Source organism: Gossypium arboreum, chromosome 10, assembly GCF_025698485.1.
Source record: "Gossypium arboreum isolate Shixiya-1 chromosome 10, ASM2569848v2, whole genome shotgun sequence".
Taxonomy (NCBI): Eukaryota; Viridiplantae; Streptophyta; class Magnoliopsida; order Malvales; family Malvaceae; genus Gossypium; species Gossypium arboreum.
The window spans coordinates 129,124,725-129,145,306 of record NC_069079.1 but is presented as its reverse complement, the minus strand read 5'-3'; the positions used below and the strand labels follow the sequence as shown (position 1 = coordinate 129,145,306).

At 34.1% G+C, this 20,582-nt stretch overlaps 4 protein-coding genes and 1 pseudogene across 4 annotated transcripts; 4 read left to right on the top strand and 1 right to left on the bottom strand.

Moving 5' to 3' along the window:
* The first annotated feature begins 2,316 nt into the window (after window positions 1-2,316).
* LOC128282210 (uncharacterized) lies at window positions 2,317-2,751 on the top strand. Its single transcript, XM_053020369.1, has one exon. It carries the CDS (start codon window positions 2,317-2,319, stop codon window positions 2,749-2,751), a length of 435 nt encoding a protein of 144 aa, XP_052876329.1.
* Window positions 2,752-5,788: 3,037 nt separating this feature from the next.
* Window positions 5,789-8,213, top strand: LOC128282209 (F-box protein CPR1-like). Its single transcript, XM_053020368.1, has 2 exons — window positions 5,789-5,831; window positions 7,297-8,213. The coding sequence occupies exons 1-2, from the start codon at window positions 5,789-5,791 to the stop codon at window positions 8,211-8,213; spliced, it is 960 nt and encodes a 319-aa protein (XP_052876328.1).
* Window positions 8,214-10,846: 2,633 nt separating this feature from the next.
* LOC108450609 (class I heat shock protein-like) lies at window positions 10,847-11,524 on the bottom strand. Its single transcript, XM_017748307.2, has one exon. The coding sequence runs from the start codon at window positions 11,480-11,482 to the stop codon at window positions 11,048-11,050; it is 435 nt and encodes a 144-aa protein (XP_017603796.1). The 5' UTR covers window positions 11,483-11,524; the 3' UTR covers window positions 10,847-11,047.
* A 1,823-nt stretch (window positions 11,525-13,347) lies between these two features.
* On the top strand, window positions 13,348-15,510 carry LOC108451595 (7-deoxyloganetic acid glucosyltransferase-like). The gene is made up of 2 exons (XM_017749271.2): window positions 13,348-13,844; window positions 14,542-15,510. Exons 1-2 carry the CDS (start codon window positions 13,352-13,354, stop codon window positions 15,483-15,485), a joined length of 1,437 nt encoding a protein of 478 aa, XP_017604760.1. The 5' UTR covers window positions 13,348-13,351; the 3' UTR covers window positions 15,486-15,510.
* Window positions 15,511-17,554: 2,044 nt separating this feature from the next.
* Window positions 17,555-19,998, top strand: LOC108452108 (7-deoxyloganetic acid glucosyl transferase-like; annotated as a pseudogene).
* Window positions 19,999-20,582: the final 584 nt, after the last annotated feature.

Sequence of the window (20,582 nt, the reverse complement as noted above, 5' to 3'; positions counted from 1 at the left end):
GTACTAAAGAGTCATAAGGAGGCGATTGGCTGGACCATTGCTGACTTGAAGGGGATAAGCCCTTTGACATGCACCCACAAGATTTACTTGGAGGAGAACACGAAACCAAGAATAGAGGCACAAAAACGCTTAAACCCGAATATGATGGAGGTGGTGAAAAAAGAAATAATTAAGCTGCTAGATGCTGACATCATTTTCCCTATTTCTGACATCAGATGGGTAAGTCCGGTACAAGTCGTGCCCAAGAAAAGGGCGTGATGAAGAAAGAAAAATCTTGAGGCGACTTAGTATTGGTCCGAAGTCGTAAGCGGGTGGCGATGTCTCAGATCGACATGTGAAGTTGAACGCTTATACTAGAAAAGATCATTTCCTCTTCCTTTTATAGATCAAATGCTTGAACGTTTAGTGGTAAAACTCACTTTTGTTGTCTTGATGGATATTCGGGTTTCTTCCGGATCCTCTGTTGCGTAAGACCGTGAAAGACCACTTTTACATGCCCGTTCGACGCGTTTGCATACTGGGAGGATGCCATTTGGACTTTGCAACGCACTCGGCTACCTTCCGAGATGCATGATGAGTATATTTTCGAATATGTAGAAAAAATTATTGAAGTTTTATGGATGATTTTACCGTGTATGGAAACCTGCTTTTCTTGAATGCCTTGAAAACCTTACGATAATTTTGAACAGTGCATAGAATTTAATCTTGTCTTGAACTATGAAAAGTGTCATTTTATGGTAAACAAAGGTTTGATTCTAGGTCATATAGTCTCATCTAAGGAATTGAGGTTGATAAGGCCAAAATTGACATTATAAATTCTTTGCCATATCCCTCTCTGTTAGAGAGATACGTTCTTTTCTTGGCCATGCAGATTTTACAGCGCTTTATAAAAACTTCTCAAAAATAGTGAACCATTGTGCGAGCTGTTGCAGAAAGACAAAAAATTTGAGTTTGACTCAAAATGCATGGAGGCTTTTGATACACTTAAGCAAAAGTTGGTAACCGCCCCTATAGTACAAGCACCGATGGAACTATCCTTTTGAAATTATATGCGATGCAAGTTTAACGAAGCGTGGGAGTCTGTATTGGGACAAAAGATAGCGAAAGAGCCTCATGTCATCTGTTACGCCTCAAAGACCCTAGATGCTGCACAAAGCAACTACACAACCACAGAAAAAGAACTTTTAGCTATTGTGTTTGCTTTAGATAAATTTCGATCATATTTACTAGGATCTAAGGTGATTATTTTTTCTGACCATGCAGCTCTTAGGTACTTAATCGCAAAGAAGGAAGCAAAGCCAAGGCTCATTAGGTGGATTTTACTGCTCCAAGAATTTGACATCGAGATTCGTGACAAAAAGGGGTGTGAAAACCTGGTGGCCGACCACTTGAGTAGGATAAAAACTCCATTTGATGATGATCCCATAAAGGATGAGTCCCCCGACGAAAGCTTATTCTCAACCGAGGCTTACTATCCGTGGTATGTAGACATAGTTAATCTCTTAACCACGGGATCGCTACCCACTGAGTTAGCTCAATCCGTAAAAAACAAGCTTAGACGCGAAGCTCAAAATTACATATGGGATGATCCATACTTGTGGAAACATTGCTCAGATCAGATAATACGACGATGTGTTCCAAAAACTGAGGTAACCTCTATCCTTACTTTTTGTCACACAGAAGCTTGTGGAGGTCACTTTGGCCCTAAGCGGACAGCTCATAAGGTATTGGAGTGTGGGCTATATTGGCCTACAATCTTCATGACGCGTTTAACTTCGTAAGTCTTGCGATAAATGTCGACATACGGTAATATCACTAGACGAAATCAAATGCCCCTATCCCGATTCATGTATGTGAGATTTTTGATGTATGGGGCATTGATTTCATGGGCCCTTTATTTCTTCGTTTGGAAACGATATATATTCTTCTTACGAGAGACTATGTTTCTAAGTGGATAGAAGCAAAGCCTACTCGTAATGATAATGCTAATCTTGTTATGGAGTTTCTAAACGAACTATTTTTTCTAGGTTTGGAACACCTCGAGCTTTGATCAGTGATCGTGGTACCCACTTTTGCAACAAGGTCATGGAGGCACTATTATCAAAATATGGGGTTCATCATCGTATAGCAAAACCTACCATCCCTAAACAAATGGCCTAGCAGAGGTTTCAAACAGGAGATCAAGTCAATTTTGGAAAAACGGTTCGACCTAACCGTAAGGATTGAGTCTTGACTCAATGACGCGCTTTGGGCCTATCGGACGATGATATAAGGGACCAATTGGCATGACCCAGATCGACTTGTTTTTGGCAAAGCATGTCATCTACCAGAGAGTTGGAGCATAAAGCTTATTGGGCTATTCGACAATGTAAAATGGAGTTAGAGCCCGCGGGGAAGGCAAGGAAATTGGACATTCAAGAATTGGAGGAAATTCGCAATGATGCCTACGAGAATGCTCGAATTTATAAGGACAAAACAAAGATGTTTCATGACAAAAATATAGTTCAGAAGTATTTCTCAGTAGGACAAAGAGTTTTGCTTTATAACTCCGTATTAAAGCTATTCCCAAGTAAGCTTCGATCTCGGTGGCAAGGACCTTTTATTGTGACTAAAGTATTTACAAATGGCGCAATTGAAATAGAGAGTGAAGAATCAGGAAAGCGGTTCACAGTCAATGGTCAACGGCTGAAGCCATTTTACAAGAATTTCCAAGCCCACACGGTCGAGAAAATTCAATTAGAACCACCATAAAACCGTTCAAGGCGTCGAGCTAACGACGTTAAACAAGCGCTTGTTGGGAGGCAACCCAGTCTTTCTTTTTATTTTATTTATTTTTTTATTTTATTATTTATTATTTTTTTTTATTTTTATTTTATTTTAGATAATTTTCTTCTTCCATCTAGGTGAAATGAAGCGAAAATACGAAGAAAAAAAAATGTAAAGTGTGCGCCTAAAACAACCCTATCCATGTGTCAACAGTTCTATTCCAGCCTGAATACCATATCTCTGCAGACCAAACAGTCCTATTCCACCTTAGAATCCCCAAACCTGCAGCCAAACACCCTTTTCAAGAAATAAAACCCCCAAACCTTACATTTTTTTTCTTCCCAAATTTCTCCATAACCGCCGACTCCTTTCTCCTCCACCACCCACCGCCGATTTCTTAGCCACCATGGTGAGAACCCGAAGCCAAACCAACATTGCACACATCACTCACCCCGTCTCCACCTCTTGCCACTTCACCATCTTCTTCTCCACCGTGTGCGCCAACCGACGGTAACTACATGGGGAATTTTTCTAAACTTTTTTTTTCTCCACCTATTTGTTTTCCTTTTACTTTCACATCGAGGACTATGTGTTTTAAGTGGGGGGGAGGCATTCTTCGTTGTTACTGTTATTATCTGCTATTTTCACTGTCATATTGTTTGACTTTCATGCATGATTCTTACCTTCTAAGGAAGTTATGATTTTTCCCATAATTGATTCCATCTCCACTGTTTTATTTTTATTAGGCTAAAAATAATTGTGATTAATAGGGTTAATTCTATCTTGCTTTTCGTAAAATTGATCAAGTTTAATATAAAGTGAACACTTAAAATGATTGCATGCTTAATTAATGTTCATGGCTATTAGGTGATTATTGAAACTTATTTTTGACACTTAAATTTTTTTCTTTCCTGAGTTCTCAAGAATTTTAAATATCGTTTAATTTTTAATAAATGTTTTCCATGGTTATGAGTACTGACTTAGATCGTGGATCGATCGAGTAACCGGGTAGGGTGCTTGGGTTGTCATTCTACTTAGCGTCAAAAGGTTGTGTGACGTGTTGGGTAAAACTCGCTAACCGAAATAAATAATTTTAGGAGTATGTTAAATGAGTAACGGGGTGGGGTGCTTGGGTTGTCATCTCTCTTCAGCGTCAAAAGGTTTAATATATTCCTAAGTAAATAAATAATAATAAAATTTAAAAAATAAAATCAAAAATCAAAAAAAGAAAAAATAAGTACTAATAAAGTTGCACTTGGGGACTAAAGGAGGAAATAATTAAGGTGTCTTAGTAGGTTTGGTAATTTACCTAAATGGCATAACTCAAGTCGATCTTAATTTTGTGTGAAATAATTGGAATACTTTTTCTGCTTTTACTTAAAGCAAGCTTAGAGGTCTCTTTATTTTTCATATGCTTTTAACTAATTTTATGAAACTTTGGAGTGGTATTTCTTTTATGGCGTAATCTAGCTTTCACAATCGATAGGAACCATACTTGAGGGCAAGCATGGGCTAAGTAGGGGAATTTGATAATACTCTAAAATGACGTGTTTTTATATATTAATCATGTGTTTATTTTGAGCTTGAGCCTACTAATTTGAGCTATTTATGTCTTTTTATCTTTTAGGGACTAAATTGGAGGCGAAAAAGTAAATTCAGGGGAAAAAGCGTCAATTTGGAGATTAAATGGGCCAATATGCAACGTGGGACAAATATGGTGCCAAAAGTGCGAACATGGAAGGCACAAGGACTTAAAAGCAAATAGAAGAGATTTTATTTTGGAAGACTCTATTTTCTTTTATTCTATTAGGATAATTAATATTAAGATAATTATTAGGATTATTCAAATTTAGGATTTTATTTTAATTATCTTTGTTTATCTTTAATTAAATGTATTTATCTTTTTAGAATTTAAGTTCAATTAGACTATCTCCCTAGCACTATAAATAGGGGGTGAAGTGACTCTATTTGAGGATCTTTTTCTGTAAACACTCTCCCCCAAAAGTCTTTTGTTCTTTCATATTTCTTTTCAATAAAATTTCTTTTTCTATATTTTATTTATTTGCTTTCCTCCATTATCATGAACCACTAAAAACCTTTCTAGCCAAAAGTTGTCAATATTTCCCCAAAAGGGTCTTGAGGCCTAGAATTAGTACTTAGCCTTCTCGCCAAGTATTCATCGTTTCTCAGACCACGGGCCGACGCTCCATCCATGGCCCTTAAGAAGTAAGATTTTCAGCATATGCAAAGGCGGCCGCTTTGTATGTTTTGGAAGGACGCATAGTCGGTTCGTTAACTTATCACGTCAGAGGTTGGCGAGCCAAAAAGACAAAATGGCGTGGGATTCGCGATTGAGAAGCGTTGATCTAGCATAGATTACTGGCTAGAGTCAGGTTCCCTAAAAATCGTAAATCTAATCTTTGGAGCTGGTGGTCGTAGGCGTCCTCTTCCACTATAACTGGCTTACTTGAGTCGAGAAGGATCATCCAAAAGCCAAGGATTGAGCCCAAGGAGGAATGAGACAACCGGAGGCTGGAACTTTCCCATAAGAATTTCTTTTCACTTAAAACTATCTTTATTATTTTCATTATTTTCGTAATCATAATTTCAAGAAACTTTAAATTTGCTTTTATTTTATTTTCGCCCAAAATCAATTCTTAAATTCTATTTTTTTATTTTTTCAGAACACAGTTTTCTTGGGCACGATTCGCCTGTGATTTCGAGAGACAAGCATTCAGATAATTCGTCCCTGAGGATTCGACCCTACTTCCCATTTACTATTTCTTTTTCATTATTTTACAGGGAATAGGATATTCAGAAGGCCGTAGATGTTGGATTACTGTGCAAGCAGGATAATACACTTGGTAAAGGTGTTATTGGGTACGTTAATTCTGACTATGCCGATGATTTGGACAAGCGAAGATCAACCACCGGTTATGTGTTTACACTTGCTGGAGGACCAATAAGTTGGAAGTCTACACTACAGTCTACAGTTGCGTTGTCAACCACAAAAGCCGAGTACATGGCTGTAACAGAGGCTGTAAAGGAGGCTATTTGGTTACAAGGTATGGCTAAAACCTTAGGGTTGGTTCAGGAGCATATTAACGTGTATTGTGATAGTCAAAGTGCTATTCATTTAGCAAAGAATCAAGTCTATCATGCACGTACAAAGCATATCGACGTACGATTCCATTTTGTGCGGGAAATTATTGAAGAGGGGAAAATTTGTCTTCAGAAGATCAAGACTACAGATAATCCCGCAGATATGATGACCAAGGTGGTAACAGCAACCAAGTTCGAACATTGTTTGAACTTGATCAATATCCTGCAAGTTTAACAGTTGAAGAAGGCACTATCAAGTATTGTTGTCAAAGGCAGAAAGAATTGTGTGAAGATAAGATTATCCTAATCAAATCTTCAATGTGGAGATTATTGGAACCCACCCATTGTTTGAAAAGTCAAAAAGGGTGGGCACCGAAAGTAGAAAGTAAAATTGGTTGGCAAGTTGGGTTAAAAGTTGGCATGGGATAATTGCAATTTTGGTCCCTAATTGTATAGGGACATTGCAAGTTGATCCTTGAACCTCAACTATAAATAGACCTAACCATTTCTTACTTTTTTCATCCCATAATTGCCATTCTCTACTTAAGGCATTATTCTCTCTCTCTATTTGTAAATTTCACTTGTAATTTTTAGAGTGAAATATATTTGGTAGTGCCCGAGGACGTAGGCAAAATTTGCTGAACCTCGTTAAAATTCTGGTGTTATTTATTATTTATTTTGCATATTTTGTGAATGTGATTGTAGTGATTTATTGTGCTATTAAATTACGATAGAGGGATATTCTGGCTAGGAAAGACTTGGTATTTAAATGATCTTCGTGATCTACCTCTCTTTCCTGGGAATTGAACTTAGTGTGATTTTTCAGTACAATAATTTTACTCTTTCACACGCTTCCGCACAACATTAACATTAATGGAAGACAATTAATAATGGTTGCCATTAACATTAATGGGAGACAATCAATAATGACAACCACCAACTTTGGAAAAGTGGCATGGGATAATTTTTTTTTGGTCCTTGAGATAATGGGCTATTTATTGTTTGGTCCTTGAACCTCAACTATAAATAGGCCTTCTCATTTCTCATTTCAATTCATCCCAACTAATCTTTCTCTCTTAGTTTTCTCTCTTCTCCCATTTGAGAATTCTTAAGGAATTCTATTTGTTTGTAATATTTTGGAGATAGTAAAGTTATCATCTGGTGTTAGTGCCCGAGGACGTAGGTATAATTTATCGAACCTCGTTAAAACTCTTGTGTTCTTTCTTGTCCTATTTTTCTTTCAATATTTAAGGGTATAATAGTAGTATTTAATTGTGCTATTAAATTACTATAAAAGGGATATTCTGACTAAGGAAAGACTTGGTATTTAAGAGATCCTTGTGATCCACCTCTCTTTCCTGGGAATTGAACTTTGTGTGATTTTTTAGTACAATAATTTACACGCTTCCGACCCTATTGGAACTACAGATATCCCCTCTGTTTATGGTGCTTGTCATGGATTATTGTGTTTACTTGATTCTTCAACGGATAAGGCTGCCATTTGGAACCCATCAACCAGAGAGTTTAAAATCCTTCCACCATCTTCAATCCAACACCCTCCATATTTTTCCCCATTCGAAGAAACCTACCTTACTTTAGATAATGTTTCTTTTGACAACGCTGCTTTTGGGTTTGATTCTAAAAATGATGACTACAAAGTCATACGATTTGTTGATCTTACTTTTGTTAATAGTGAAGAAGAAAATCCACATCCTCATTTTATGGACCAAGTTGAGTTGTATTCTCTTAGAAGTAATTCCTGGAAGGAAATTCCATCTCCTGATTATACACCAACTTGTACAACTTTGGGTAATAATTATGTAGATGGAATTTGCTATTGGAAAACAAAGACAGGGGCATATCTTGATTTTAGAGGACTAATTCTTTCATTTGACATGGGGAATGAGAAGTTCTCAATTTTACCTATCCCAGAATTCGTTGGGTCTTTCCCAGAATACTATGTTGATCTATTGGTGTTTAATGGATCACTTGGTGATATTGTTTACCCATCGCAAAGAATTGACACGTCTTTTGATTTATGGGTTACAAGTGAAGGAGTGTGGACTAAACAATTCAATATTAAATCCATTTCTGGAGTTGTATACCCATTGGGATTTGGAAAAAATGGTGACTTGTTTCTTAGAGACACAAATGATGAAGTACTCCTATTTGACGCCTCCACCCTAGAGATTAAGAAGCTTGAGATTAATACTTATCTAGATCATTTTCGGTTCGCCATCTCCCTTCATGCTTATTTAGAGAGCCTGGTTCGTATCAATGGAATACAAGAAGTTGAGAAATATGTAATACGTCAACCAACGAGAAATGCATCAAATGAATACTGAATATGAAGAAGGATATGCATTAAATGGATATTGAAAATGAAGATATATGGAGAGGTAGAACATAAATGTGTAAGATGTAACAGGAATTTTTAGTTGTGAGCTTCTTAATATTGCTATTATTGTGTGGATTATATGTTTGAGATGTTAGCCATTGCCTGGTTTGTGTATTTGGAGAATTGTTCAGTTTATGTTTGGTTTTAGTTGCTTAGATATCTATAAGATTTCTGCCATAGCTTGAAAATATCATTCTCCAAAGTGGTGAAATGAATATAAGCTTAAAATGCATAACAAAATGGAATTACAAAATTTTGCATTAGATACCCGAAATTTCATAAAACGAAAATGGAAACTCACCAATGAGATTCAAGTGATTGAACAAAAAAAATCAAATCTTTTCCCTCTCAAAAAAGGTATTTACTTTTAAAAGTTTGAGTTTTAATTTACATGAATTGTTTATTCTTCCAATTTTTTATTGATTGAGTTTGAATCGTGCTTTAGATTAGAAACCTAGAATTTAATTTTGTTTAACCATTTGAAAGCTATGAGTTTCGTTACTTTTTATTAGGTTGTTTTCTGTTAATTAATTAGATTGTAAATAGGTTAAAATTTTAATGCAACCAAAGCTAATATTTTTTACTTTAATCTATTCAACATTCTTAAAATTAACCTTATGTTGGGAAATTAGAAATTAGTTTCAAATATCAAAATTCATAATGTTGATATTGTTTTCTGCGAAAAAAAAAATGCAAGAGGAAGAGGATTTGATGGTTAAGGTTGTCATTAACTAATTAAAATAATTGCTCTCAATGGCATAATTTTTATAACTTAATCCAAAACAGGTCTCACCTAATGGTTAAGCTTCTTAAACAGATGAAGATCGGATGAACACCACAAGACGAGCATCGAATCAGCCACGAATCCATGTTGCCATGATCCCATTTTGTTCCAGTGAGTGAAATTATGGTATTTTTTTCAAGTTACCTTGTGTTACAAGCTTGTGTGTTAATTGTTTTAACTACTATAAAAATCATCTCGCATTCACTTTTTAAAAGAAAATCTTCTCCATTCTGAATGATGGTTTGAGTTTTTCCGTCTCTAAATAATAAGGATGATATCTTAAATATGATTGGAGAAAGCTAGCTACACTTGAATTTTATTTCTCACTCCGGCATACGAGTTTGCAAAATAGCACAGAGACAGTGTGGATTGCTAGGCTTTTTCTCTATTATAGTGCAGCAACGCTCGGAAACTGGAGCTCTCCGATGTTTGGTTGCGTAAGTACATGGAGACAGCTTCTGAGCTTCCTTCTTTAAGTCATGCTTCCCACAGGGACCATAATAATCATGAGTTACATCCACTCCATGGAATCCTGCAATGCTTATACTCACAGTAGATAGTATAACCCACATGTACTTCACTTTAGTTTCCATTTTTTGAATGCAATATTCAGTTATACTTATCTACAACTTGAACCCAAACGAAGACATTTCTCAACAATTTATACCCAAACAAATAGCTGAAATGTAGCTAAACAAAAATGAATTCGGTTACAGTGGACATAGATTTGGAGTTACCAGATTATTAAGTCATCAATTACCCCTTGTTTCTATGTATACTATCTCACCAGCAACTTTATATTATATATCTTGTTTCTCCATCTAAGGACCCAATTTCAAGTCTTCCTTTTTAAGGTGTTGTATAATCGTTCTCTAGAGATGATAACTTGAAAATTTGTCACATCGTTTATTGAAAGTGACAAAAAACTATAATGGTTAACTATCACCCCAATGCTTAACAATAATGGTTAACTTTCAGTTTGAGACCCTCTACTTTTTAATTATATAAAAATAATTAAATTTCAATTCTGATCCCTATATTATATTAAAATTTAACATTTGACCTTTATAATATATTGCTTCAACTCCCAACTCATGCGAGAAGAATTAATGTTCTACTACTTCGGGAGAGGTATATTTTTATGGAAGGCCGAGATTATTCCAACTCCTTAGAACACCACAAAATTGTTCCAACTTATTTTACGGCCAGTTGAATTGCCGATCCAATGTCATAGAATTGTGCTATGGATCTGGCAAGCAATAAAAATTTTTATGAATAACAATTTAATAAAAATAATTAGCAGAATTGAATTAGCTTTCATGCATTAAAGGTTTGCCTTTTATGCCTCTTGCTTCATTGTTAAGGTTCGCTCAATTTGCCTTCTATGTATTTGGCTGAATTTGATTGTAATGGTTTCGTATGCATTTGATTGAGCTGAGACACGTAGAGAATGGAGCAAAGCCCCATCTGAGCCCATTTGTGAATAGTCATCATGACCCTCCCTTGCCTTCCCTTCTCACCTCACTCATTTATTACTTTCTGCAACTGCCTCTCCACTTCGCCTTCTTTTTATTTCACCCATATAAACATGTATGTATGTAGGTTAGAGTGTGGGATCTTGTTGTTTTACTTTCGTTTTGGCTGATTAGTCTAATCTTCATGTAATGAACTATGCTACGTTGTTTCGATTATTTAAATCGAACTTAGAATTAATTTTATTTTTTGAAATCCTTCATGTCCAGAATTGAAATTGAAATTAAAAGCTTTTGCTATATTCTGAATTTGTGAATACTGACTTATAGTAAACATATATTTCTAATTACCATTTCTCAAAACACATAATTAACAACATACAACCAAAACAAACCAACATTTCTTATCAAAATCCCAAACACAAACCCATTTGTCTTCAAACACTTCCCTACATTCATACCATATAGAACACACAACATATATAAAAACATCCTTACCCAACCATTCCTTAAACTTGACTAACATCAACCACATATTTCAATGTTCTTAACGTCACGTTTCTTCTCTTCTTCTTTAGGCACAACTACACAAAGCACACCATTCTCCATTGTAGCTTTTATTTGATCCATTTTTACGTTCTCAGGTAACCTAAACCTCCTCGTAAACTTACCACTACTCCTTTCAGTCCTATGCCATGTATCATTCTTATCTTCTTTTTCAACACTCCTTTCACCACTGATTCGTAACACTTTACCTTCTTCAACCTGTACTTTTACCTCTTCTTTTTTAAGTCCTGGTACGTCGGCTTTGAAAATATGTGCCTCTGGGGTTTCTTTCCAGTCTATCCTGGTGTTGCTTATGGCTGCTGAGGTTTCGGTTGATGGGTCGAACATGTTGAATGAGAAAGGGTCGAAGATGGTGGTGTTGTTGTTGCCGAAAAGGGATGGGATCATAGCCATTGTTGAAAGGTTGGTGATGATGATGGGAGAGGAGAGTGGTGAAGAGGGTGTTTATATAAAGTGATAGATGATGATTAGGGGAATGTACGTGGCATTCCATGGCATGAGATGGTAAAGATATGTCACCATTTGGCTGAATTTGAGACCATCTTCTTTGAATTTCTCGAGCTTTTCTTCAAACTGTCCATGCAAGTTCAAGCGGTGGGATTTTTTTTAATGAGGTGGAATTTTCATTATTTATATTTTATAATATTTTAAAGGATGAAATTATAATTTTAATAGTTTTGAAGATAAATTTTATCGCATAATAATTTGAAAAGTTATAAGTTTTAAAGGGTAAAAAGTGATTTTTTTTTTCTTTTGCAAAGCTTGAATCATTCAACTTGCATAGAAGTAATTCAACTCTTTACCATAAAATAATTCAACTCGCTACCGTTCAATCTAATAATAATTATTGGTGAGTTTTATCTTAATTTGTTAATAGTCGATTAAATTAATAAGTATTAGGTGTAATTGTAGGACATATTAAATTTTAAAGAGAAAATTTAAATTTAAATTATGGAAATGACATTGTTGGTATGAAAATTACGAATCCTGAAAGTATTAGCTTTTAGTGAAGGCTTGATCTTACCAGCCTCATTCTAACCCGAACTTAATTTAATTGTTTTATTTTTAAGAAAATAATCTTTAATTATTTTATTTTTATTTTGAAGTAAATAAAATTAATTTTTCAATTTAAAAATAAATTTTAATATATTTTTTATTTATATATTTATTCATCAAAAGCAAAAAACTTAATATATGTATATATATTAGAGATATTATTGTAAATATTTTGCAATAAGGTAAAGTGGATTTACCTTCAATCTAATTCCGACCTAATTCTAACTCTAACTCTAACCAATTGAGTCGGGTTAAATCAAAAATCTAAGATTCAATTTTTTTACCTATCCTTAAGCAGGTTTAAGTATTTTTTAATTTAAAAATTCGGAAAAAGATTATTACTAAAAATTGATATTGTATAAAAAAAATTATTCGATTACATAAAAGATTTATGCCGAAAGCCAACAAAGGTTTGAAGCACAAGCAAAGTCCAGGGTAGTGGGTTACATACAAAGTTGTCTTCGGCCCAACACTGTATCAAAAGGTTAGAAAAAACTGGTTTATTATGATTTTAGTCCTTTTATTATGCTAACTTTTAAATTTAATAGATCTACTTTAATTTAGTCCTATTTGTATAATGTCATTAGTAGATGTAAGTTGATAACAACATTAGTTTAAACTTTTATATATAATACTTTTTATAAAGAATAGATGTAGAAGAAACCGAATTTAAAATTGGTGTTATATAATATTATTATTAGGATAGTTTTATCCGAATACGAGCTAGATTCAAATTTGTATTCACATTCTTTTTTCTCTATCCTTCCACATATAAATTCAATAAAAAGTAATTTTAATAAATTATATAGATTAAATTGAGGGTTGATTTTTCTTAAAATAATTTAAGTTTGGATTGGGATTCGGTCTAAAAAAACTCATTATTTTAAAAAAAAAATTAATTTCAGGCCAATTTAATGCAATGCAGCCAAAGATTTTAGCAATCTCTAGGTTTTAGTTAAGCAATGGCCAATTGACAATTCGAGATGCTTTTATTATCACTCCAAAAGTCTTGATTCTTTTTTTTTCCTCACTTGTTCCTTTGTACGATGCAAAAAATTTAAGTGAGTCACTCAATTTGACATTTCATAAATTATAATCAAAATTGAAGGGAAATTACTTATGAAATCGATACAAATATTATATGTAAACTAGTATCTAGTTTATATATATATTCACAAGAAAAATTGAGTGAAGACACCCCAAAAGATGGAGGCAGTGCACCAATCTCCTCATGTACTCATCTTCCCTTTCCCAGCACAAGGCCATGTGAATTCCATGCTCAAGCTTGCTGAGCTTTTGGCACTTGCAAGCCTAAGGGTCACCTTCCTAAACTCCGAGTACAACCATGAAAGTCTCGTTCGTCACACCGATATTCTTTCCCGTTTTGCTCAGTATCCAGGGTTCAAATTCGAGACGATACCAGATGGTCTTTCCCAAGATCATCCTCGTGTAAGCGCTGCCATGAGGGATATGTTTGGGAGCTTGGAATTGATAACCAAGCCAATTTTTAAACAAATGTTGTTTGAGATTAACCCACCTCCGGATTGTATCATAGGAGATGGTATTTTAGGGCTTACAATTGATGTTGCTAACGAGCTTGGGATCCCCATTATTCCATTTCGTACCACTAGTGCTGGTTGCATATGGGTTTTTTCCTCTATTTTTGATATGATCCAAGCAGGAGAGCTTCCAATTAGAGGTATGTGATTTTATTTAATTTGTCGAGGGAAGGTTGAACCCACTGAAAGAAGTCTATAAATTGTTGTCAATTTAGAGTTAGCAGATCTTTCAATGAGTCAACATTAATGAGACTATTACTATTAGACTTCTCTTAATAGAGTCGACCTCCCCATAATGCATATAATATTTTTTCAATTAGTGTTCACAAAATTGTAATGTTAGTGATTAGTTTAATCCCACACTGTTTAGAAAAGTTTAAAATGAAAATTAATTGCATTGGGACAATTGAGTTGAAAAGGCACAAAACATTGAATTATAATTTTAGTTTGTTTGTTATTTTAAATTTGGTACACTAATTACTCTTGTCAAAGTGATTATAGGTAAAATTTATAAAATCTTAAAACTTTCAATTAACATGTAAATTTATTGTAGTTAAACATATTTAACTGGATTTTTATGTATGACAATAACTATATGACTTGATAATATTAAAATTAAAGAATTCACATAAGCAGCAACTAACACAATTTAAACATGCTGATATTATAAAAATGAAGACACTAAATTATATCAAATTAAAATAGAAAGATTAAATCTCAAATTTTAATATAATACAAAAATTAATAATCATTATAAAAGTCTTAAGAAAAGTGATTCTCGAGTCTTTGAGCTTTCTTATCTACTTACAATGTGTTGTTTTGTCAAAAAATTATAAGGTAATCAAGACATGGATTGCTTGATAACAAGTGTAGCAGGCATGGAAACTTTTCTTAGATTCCGAGACCTTCCTAGCTTCTGCAAAGTTAGTGATGTAAAGGACCCACTTCTCCAACTTATGGCCCGAGAAACAAGCAAAAATTTCAAGGCCAATGGACTCATTTTAAACACTTTCGAAGAGCTAGAAGGAGCTACATTATCTCAAATGCGGACCAAGTGTCCCAAAATCTACACCATTGGACCTCTCCATGAGCATCTCAAGGCAAAACTTGCCGACACGAATCAGACAATGTCGGATCGATCCTCGAATAGTCTTAGGGAAGTTGATCGGAGTTGCATCTCATGGCTTGACAAGCAACCAAAGGGATCTGTTGTTTATGTAAGTTTCGGTAGCATTGCAGTTTTGCCAAGGGAGAAACTCATGGAGTTTTGGTTTGGGCTTGTCCATAGTGGAAAGAGGTTTTTGTGGGTCTTAAGGCCCGAGAATGTGCCCAGAAACGACGGAGAATGTGACGTTGTACCAACGGAGCTCGTGGAAGGGACAAAAGAAAGAGGGTACATAGTGGATTGGGCTCCACAGGAAGATGTCCTGGCCCATGGGGCTATCGGTGGGTTTTTGACTCATAGCGGATGGAATTCGACTTTGGAGAGCGTGTCAGCGGGGGTGCCCATGATTTGTTGGCCTTGCTTTGCTGACCAACAATTGAACAGTAGGTTTGTGGAGGAAGTGTGGAAATTAGGATTAGATATGAAGGATGTGTGTGATAGAAGAGTTGTGGAGCAAATGGTGAATGATTTAATGGTGGCAAAAAGGGAGGAGATTTTGAAATCAGCTACTGAATTTGCTAAATTAGCTAAAGGATCTGTGAATGCTGGTGGGTCTTCGAATTGTAATTTTGACTGTCTAATTGAGGACATAAGAATGATGATTAAAAATTGTTAAAAAAGGGAAATTTTGAGATAGGGACAACAAAATGAGGGGCCTTTCCCATCCCCACTTTTTTTATTAAATTATTTCCTAGGTTCCTGCTAATTTCGAATTAAACAATTTGACCCTAGTTTCTTTAATTACCTCTTACATCCTTGTCAACTTTTAAATTAATAATCGTATTTGTTTACTTTTATACTAACAAATGATTTTCAATTGATAAGATAAAAATATTAAAAATTAGTTTAAAATATTAATATCTCGTATTAATTGATACGAGTTATGATAATCATCAATATAAATAGATATTGATTGAAACTAATTAAAATATATTAAATTTTTTAATTAAAATTGAACTTAAATTATTTGGTATAAAAATGGTAGGGACTATTATCCTCTAATGTATTATCTTGATTCTGTCCCTGCCCGAAGTAGCTAGTGAAGGGGAATAAAGATGTTTCGTATAGGAAAACTGCTTTAACGAAAACGGTGAATGAAATTGATGGTTGAAAACAAAGAAGAGATTGAGAAATCTGTCGGCGGCCCTTGCTGCAATTTCGATTGTTTTATTAAAGATATAAAAAAACATGTTGTAATAAATTAACTTGCAGTCACATGGCATGCAATAAAGATAGGGTTTTTTTTTAATTAGATCCAAGGTTATTTAATATTAATAAATTTATATTTTAATTAATTCACAAGATATGAAATGATCACTAAATTATTTAAAATTTTTATTTATGTTATTAGCTTTAAGTTTAATTGATGAGCTTCAAACAATAATTCGACAAATAGTATGGTAGATCAGTACCCATCAAAAAATAGAAGAACATATTTTAGATCTAAGTCGATCTGACAGTCAATATTGGATATCAAAGAATAAAGTTATTTAGATTTTAGTTTGTAGATATGAAAAAAAAATTGAACCGTACAAGAAAAGGGGAAGAAAACTTTTCGATTGGTGCAAACGATGCAAATAGAGAAAACCATACAACAACGATTTTAACTGTTCAGTAACTTAAATAAAAAAACTTCAAATAATTTGATGACTATTTTATAACTTTCTGAATTCGAGTGACCAATATTTATGATTTTGAAGCCTATTATTTTCATTCAAGCTTTTGTTTATTTTAATTGCATGAAATAAAAAATTACTTTTAATGAAAAATAAATAAATAAAATCATTAATTAATTTACTTTAAATGGGTGAGTTGAAAATATATATTAGAAAACAAAAATAATATTATAACCATATTTTCTCTTAAAGCTTAAAAAAATTAAAACAAAATTAATTTGCCTATATATAAATTTTAGCTCCAATAAATTATAATACAACTTTTAAATAAACTTTTTAGTTTTTTTTAAACAATTTGTCATATTCGAAAAATAAATATCACGTCAAGCACTTAAAAAAAAGATAGAATGTATTAATCTCAAAAAGAAAGGGAAAGTCATTAAGAATATAAGTAAGTGCGCCACACATCCAATCACATCTTTTGGGAAAAGAGTAATGATCCCATAACAAATGGTATCAAAGCAATCCTTGAATGCCCGATTTCACAATAAGCATATCAGAAAGTGGGATGACATAATGGATCAATTGTGACACAGTAGCTTGTGACTAGGACGTCATGAGATTGAATAGAAGAGAATGTCACACCAAACACTCTAAAGTAGACAAGATGCAATAATTCCACATAGGAATGGAAATGGAAAATAGAGTCACCAAGGATAAGTACATGGGCATGGCTAGAAGGATTGACATGGGCCTTAATTTCCTAAAATAAATTTTATTTTATGTAGGTCTTTTAAAATTTTTAAAATTTAAATTATAAGAGATAAAATTATACTTTTATCCTTGATAAAATTTTGATTTAATTTTTAAAAATTATAAAAATATAAATTATTAAAAATAATAAAGTTATATTTTTATCTATAAAAATTATAATTTAATTTCAGACATGAAAATGTTTTCTAACTTTACTGTTGGATAGATAAGAGCTTAATTGGTTTCCTGAAAATGATAAATGTAACATTTATTTCTTAACCTATAAATTAATATAACGGTCAAATCTTTTGGCCATTAAATAGCTTCCAAATTGTCGATTCTTAAGCACATAAAACTCAAAAAGCCCCTCAAAACAGATCCTCCAATTAGATGGAGCAAGATCGATCCTCTCAATCCCGTCCTCCACATGTCCTCGTCTTCCCCTTCCCATTACAAGGCCATATAAACTCCATGATTAAGCTGGCTGAACTGCTAGCTATCGCCGGCTTCAAGCTCACTTTCCTCAACTCCCACCACAACCATGAACGCTTGGTCAAGTTCAACAATATTGCTGCCCATTTTGAAAGATACCCAGGGTTCCAATTCAAGACCATAACCGATGGTCTCCCTCTTGATCATCCTAGGTCAGGGAACTGGTTCCTTGATATGTTTGAAGTTATGGAACTTACGATGAAGGAAAGTTTGAAAGAGGTACTTGTGAACCGCCAGTAGATTGCATAATTGGAGATGGGACTTCAGGCTTTGCTCTTGATGTTGCAAAGGAGCTTGGAATCCCCATTATTTTTTTTTTGTACCAGCAGTCCTTGTTGTCTCTGGGTTTATCATTCTATCCCTGATATAATCCAAGCTGGGGAGCTTCCTATCAATGGTAAATCCACTTCTTTTTCATCAACTTTGTTTATTGTACCATGTTTAGCACTGTTTTTAATTTAGAATAATACAAAGCCCTAAGCCGAAATGATTTGACAAGCATGTTGAAGAAATTAAGGAGAAAGACATTTGGAATATTCCTGTTAATTAGGTGAATTGATTTGGTTTAAGTTGGATTAATTCGGAATTTAAAAATTATAAATCATTTTATGTTTGAATGATTGTGAATTTCAATTTTTCTAAAAAGTTTAGATTATTTCAAGTTCAAATTACTTTGGGTTCTTGTCATTTAGATTTACCAATTTTACTTTTAAATTTGAGTTATTTCTGGTTGTTTTATTCCGGGTCACTTTAGGATAATTAGTTGGGTTTTTGTGTTCATTTATTGAGTCATTCTGATTACAAATCATTCGAGATTGATGGGTTTTTCAAGTTGAATCATTTCAGGATTTTTTTCATTTAGGTTTAACAGTTAAGTTTGGATCACTTTGGGTAACTTGTTCCCGTTGTTTTTAAGTTCGAGTCATTCGAAGTTGCCATTATGTTTGGGTTTAAATCATTTCAAGTTTGAGTTGTTAAATTTCTATGATTAAATAAATTTGAATCTGATATGAGTTTGAATTAATTGGGTTTGTGATCATTGACACTAGTAAATGGGTTTTTGTTAAACAATTGAAGGAAGTGAAGACATGGACCGGCTAATAACGACAGTGCCAGGTATGGAAACTTATCTTCGATGTCGAGATCTTCCTACTATATGTCGAAAACTGGACATTGAAGATTCAATTATCAAGCTAGTCGTGAAACAGACACGAAAGAGCCTTCAAGCTGATGCCTTGATACTCAACACCGCCGAAGAACTCGATGGGCCTATACTATCTCAAATACGCACCAAATGCCCTCTTGTCTATGCCGTTGGACCCTTACATGCTCAATTTAACACTAGGCTCAATGCAAAACATGGAGAATCATATGATCACTTCTCGAATACACTTTGGGAAGTTGATAAAAGCTGCATCTTTTGGCTCAATAAGCAACCAAATCGATCTGTTATCTACGTAAGTTTTGGTAGCATTACAAGCACGTCAAGGGAGCAACTTGTAAAGCTTTGGTATGGACTTCTTAACAGTAAAACGAAGTTCTTGATTGTTGTAAGGCCAAATTCCGTGATTGGAAAAGATGGTGAAGGGGAGGATGTTGTAATGGAGCTCATGGAGAAGAGTAAGGATCGAGGTTACATTGTAAATTGGGCACCACAAGAGGAAGTCTTGAGCCATCCGGCCATTGGCGGGTTCTTTACGCATAATGGATGGAACTCGACTTTAGAGAGCGTTGTCGCAGGGGTGCCTATGATTTGCTGGCCTCAGTTTGCTGACCAACACGTGAATAGTAGGGTTGTGAGTGAGGTGTGGGAAATAGGGATGGATATGAAGGATGTATGTGATAGCAAGATAGTGGAGAAAATGGTAAATGATGTGATGGTGGATCGAAAGGAGGAGTTTGCAAAATCCGCATATGAAATGGCTAAGGTAACCAATCAATGTGTCAACGTTGGTGGGTCTTCTTATAGTAATTTGGACCGTTTAATTGAAGATATTAGAATAATGAGCTTGAAAACTCACAAAAAATGATAGTTTCTTAAGCAGAACTCCCCTTCGATAGTAGCATCAATACATCCCCCAGTAAACAGAATAGAAGGGGAGCAGACTTTTATCTTTATTTTTTTCTTAAAAAGTGGACACATGATAAGATGGAGTTTTTTTTTTTTACACTATGGGTATGAGGGAAAGGATCGTATGAAACTGTGAAACCATGTCTTTTGTATCTCTTTCCAATAGTTTTATGCTACATCATTACTCTTATCCTGAATTTCAAGATTTTTATCCTTGAAAAAATCAAATCCAAATTAAAATACGTAATGAAGTAGTTATAATAACTGTTTTCCTTGTTCCACCCTACCCATTATATAAAGTTACTATTTTGCTCTATATATTTGTTGATACAACGTATAACAAAAGAAGAAGATAAGGAGGATATCAAGATGGTACAATGGAGGCCTGTTCATCTAAAGAGGTCAAGAGTCAAAACAAGAACAAGAAGATAGGATGACTAAGAAGACAATTGCTTAGAGTAACTCTAGGATGTTAAAAGAATGATCTTTTTGCATCATTCCTTAGAATATTTCCTCTTGTCCATTGGTATGACATAGCCATATAAACATTCAATCCCGCTAAATGTGTTGATGATTCACTAAATTAACTAAAATCACGACAAAGACAAGTGCACCTATCGAATAGTAATATTGCTATGGTGAGTCGGGAATATCATATCTATGAGGACTAAAAGTACTAATAATTAACTTTTTTCTATTATTTAGCCTATAAATTGAAGGGTTATTTTTAATCTAAAACTAAACTAATTACTAAGGACGCAATAGAGAATGAATTAGGAAA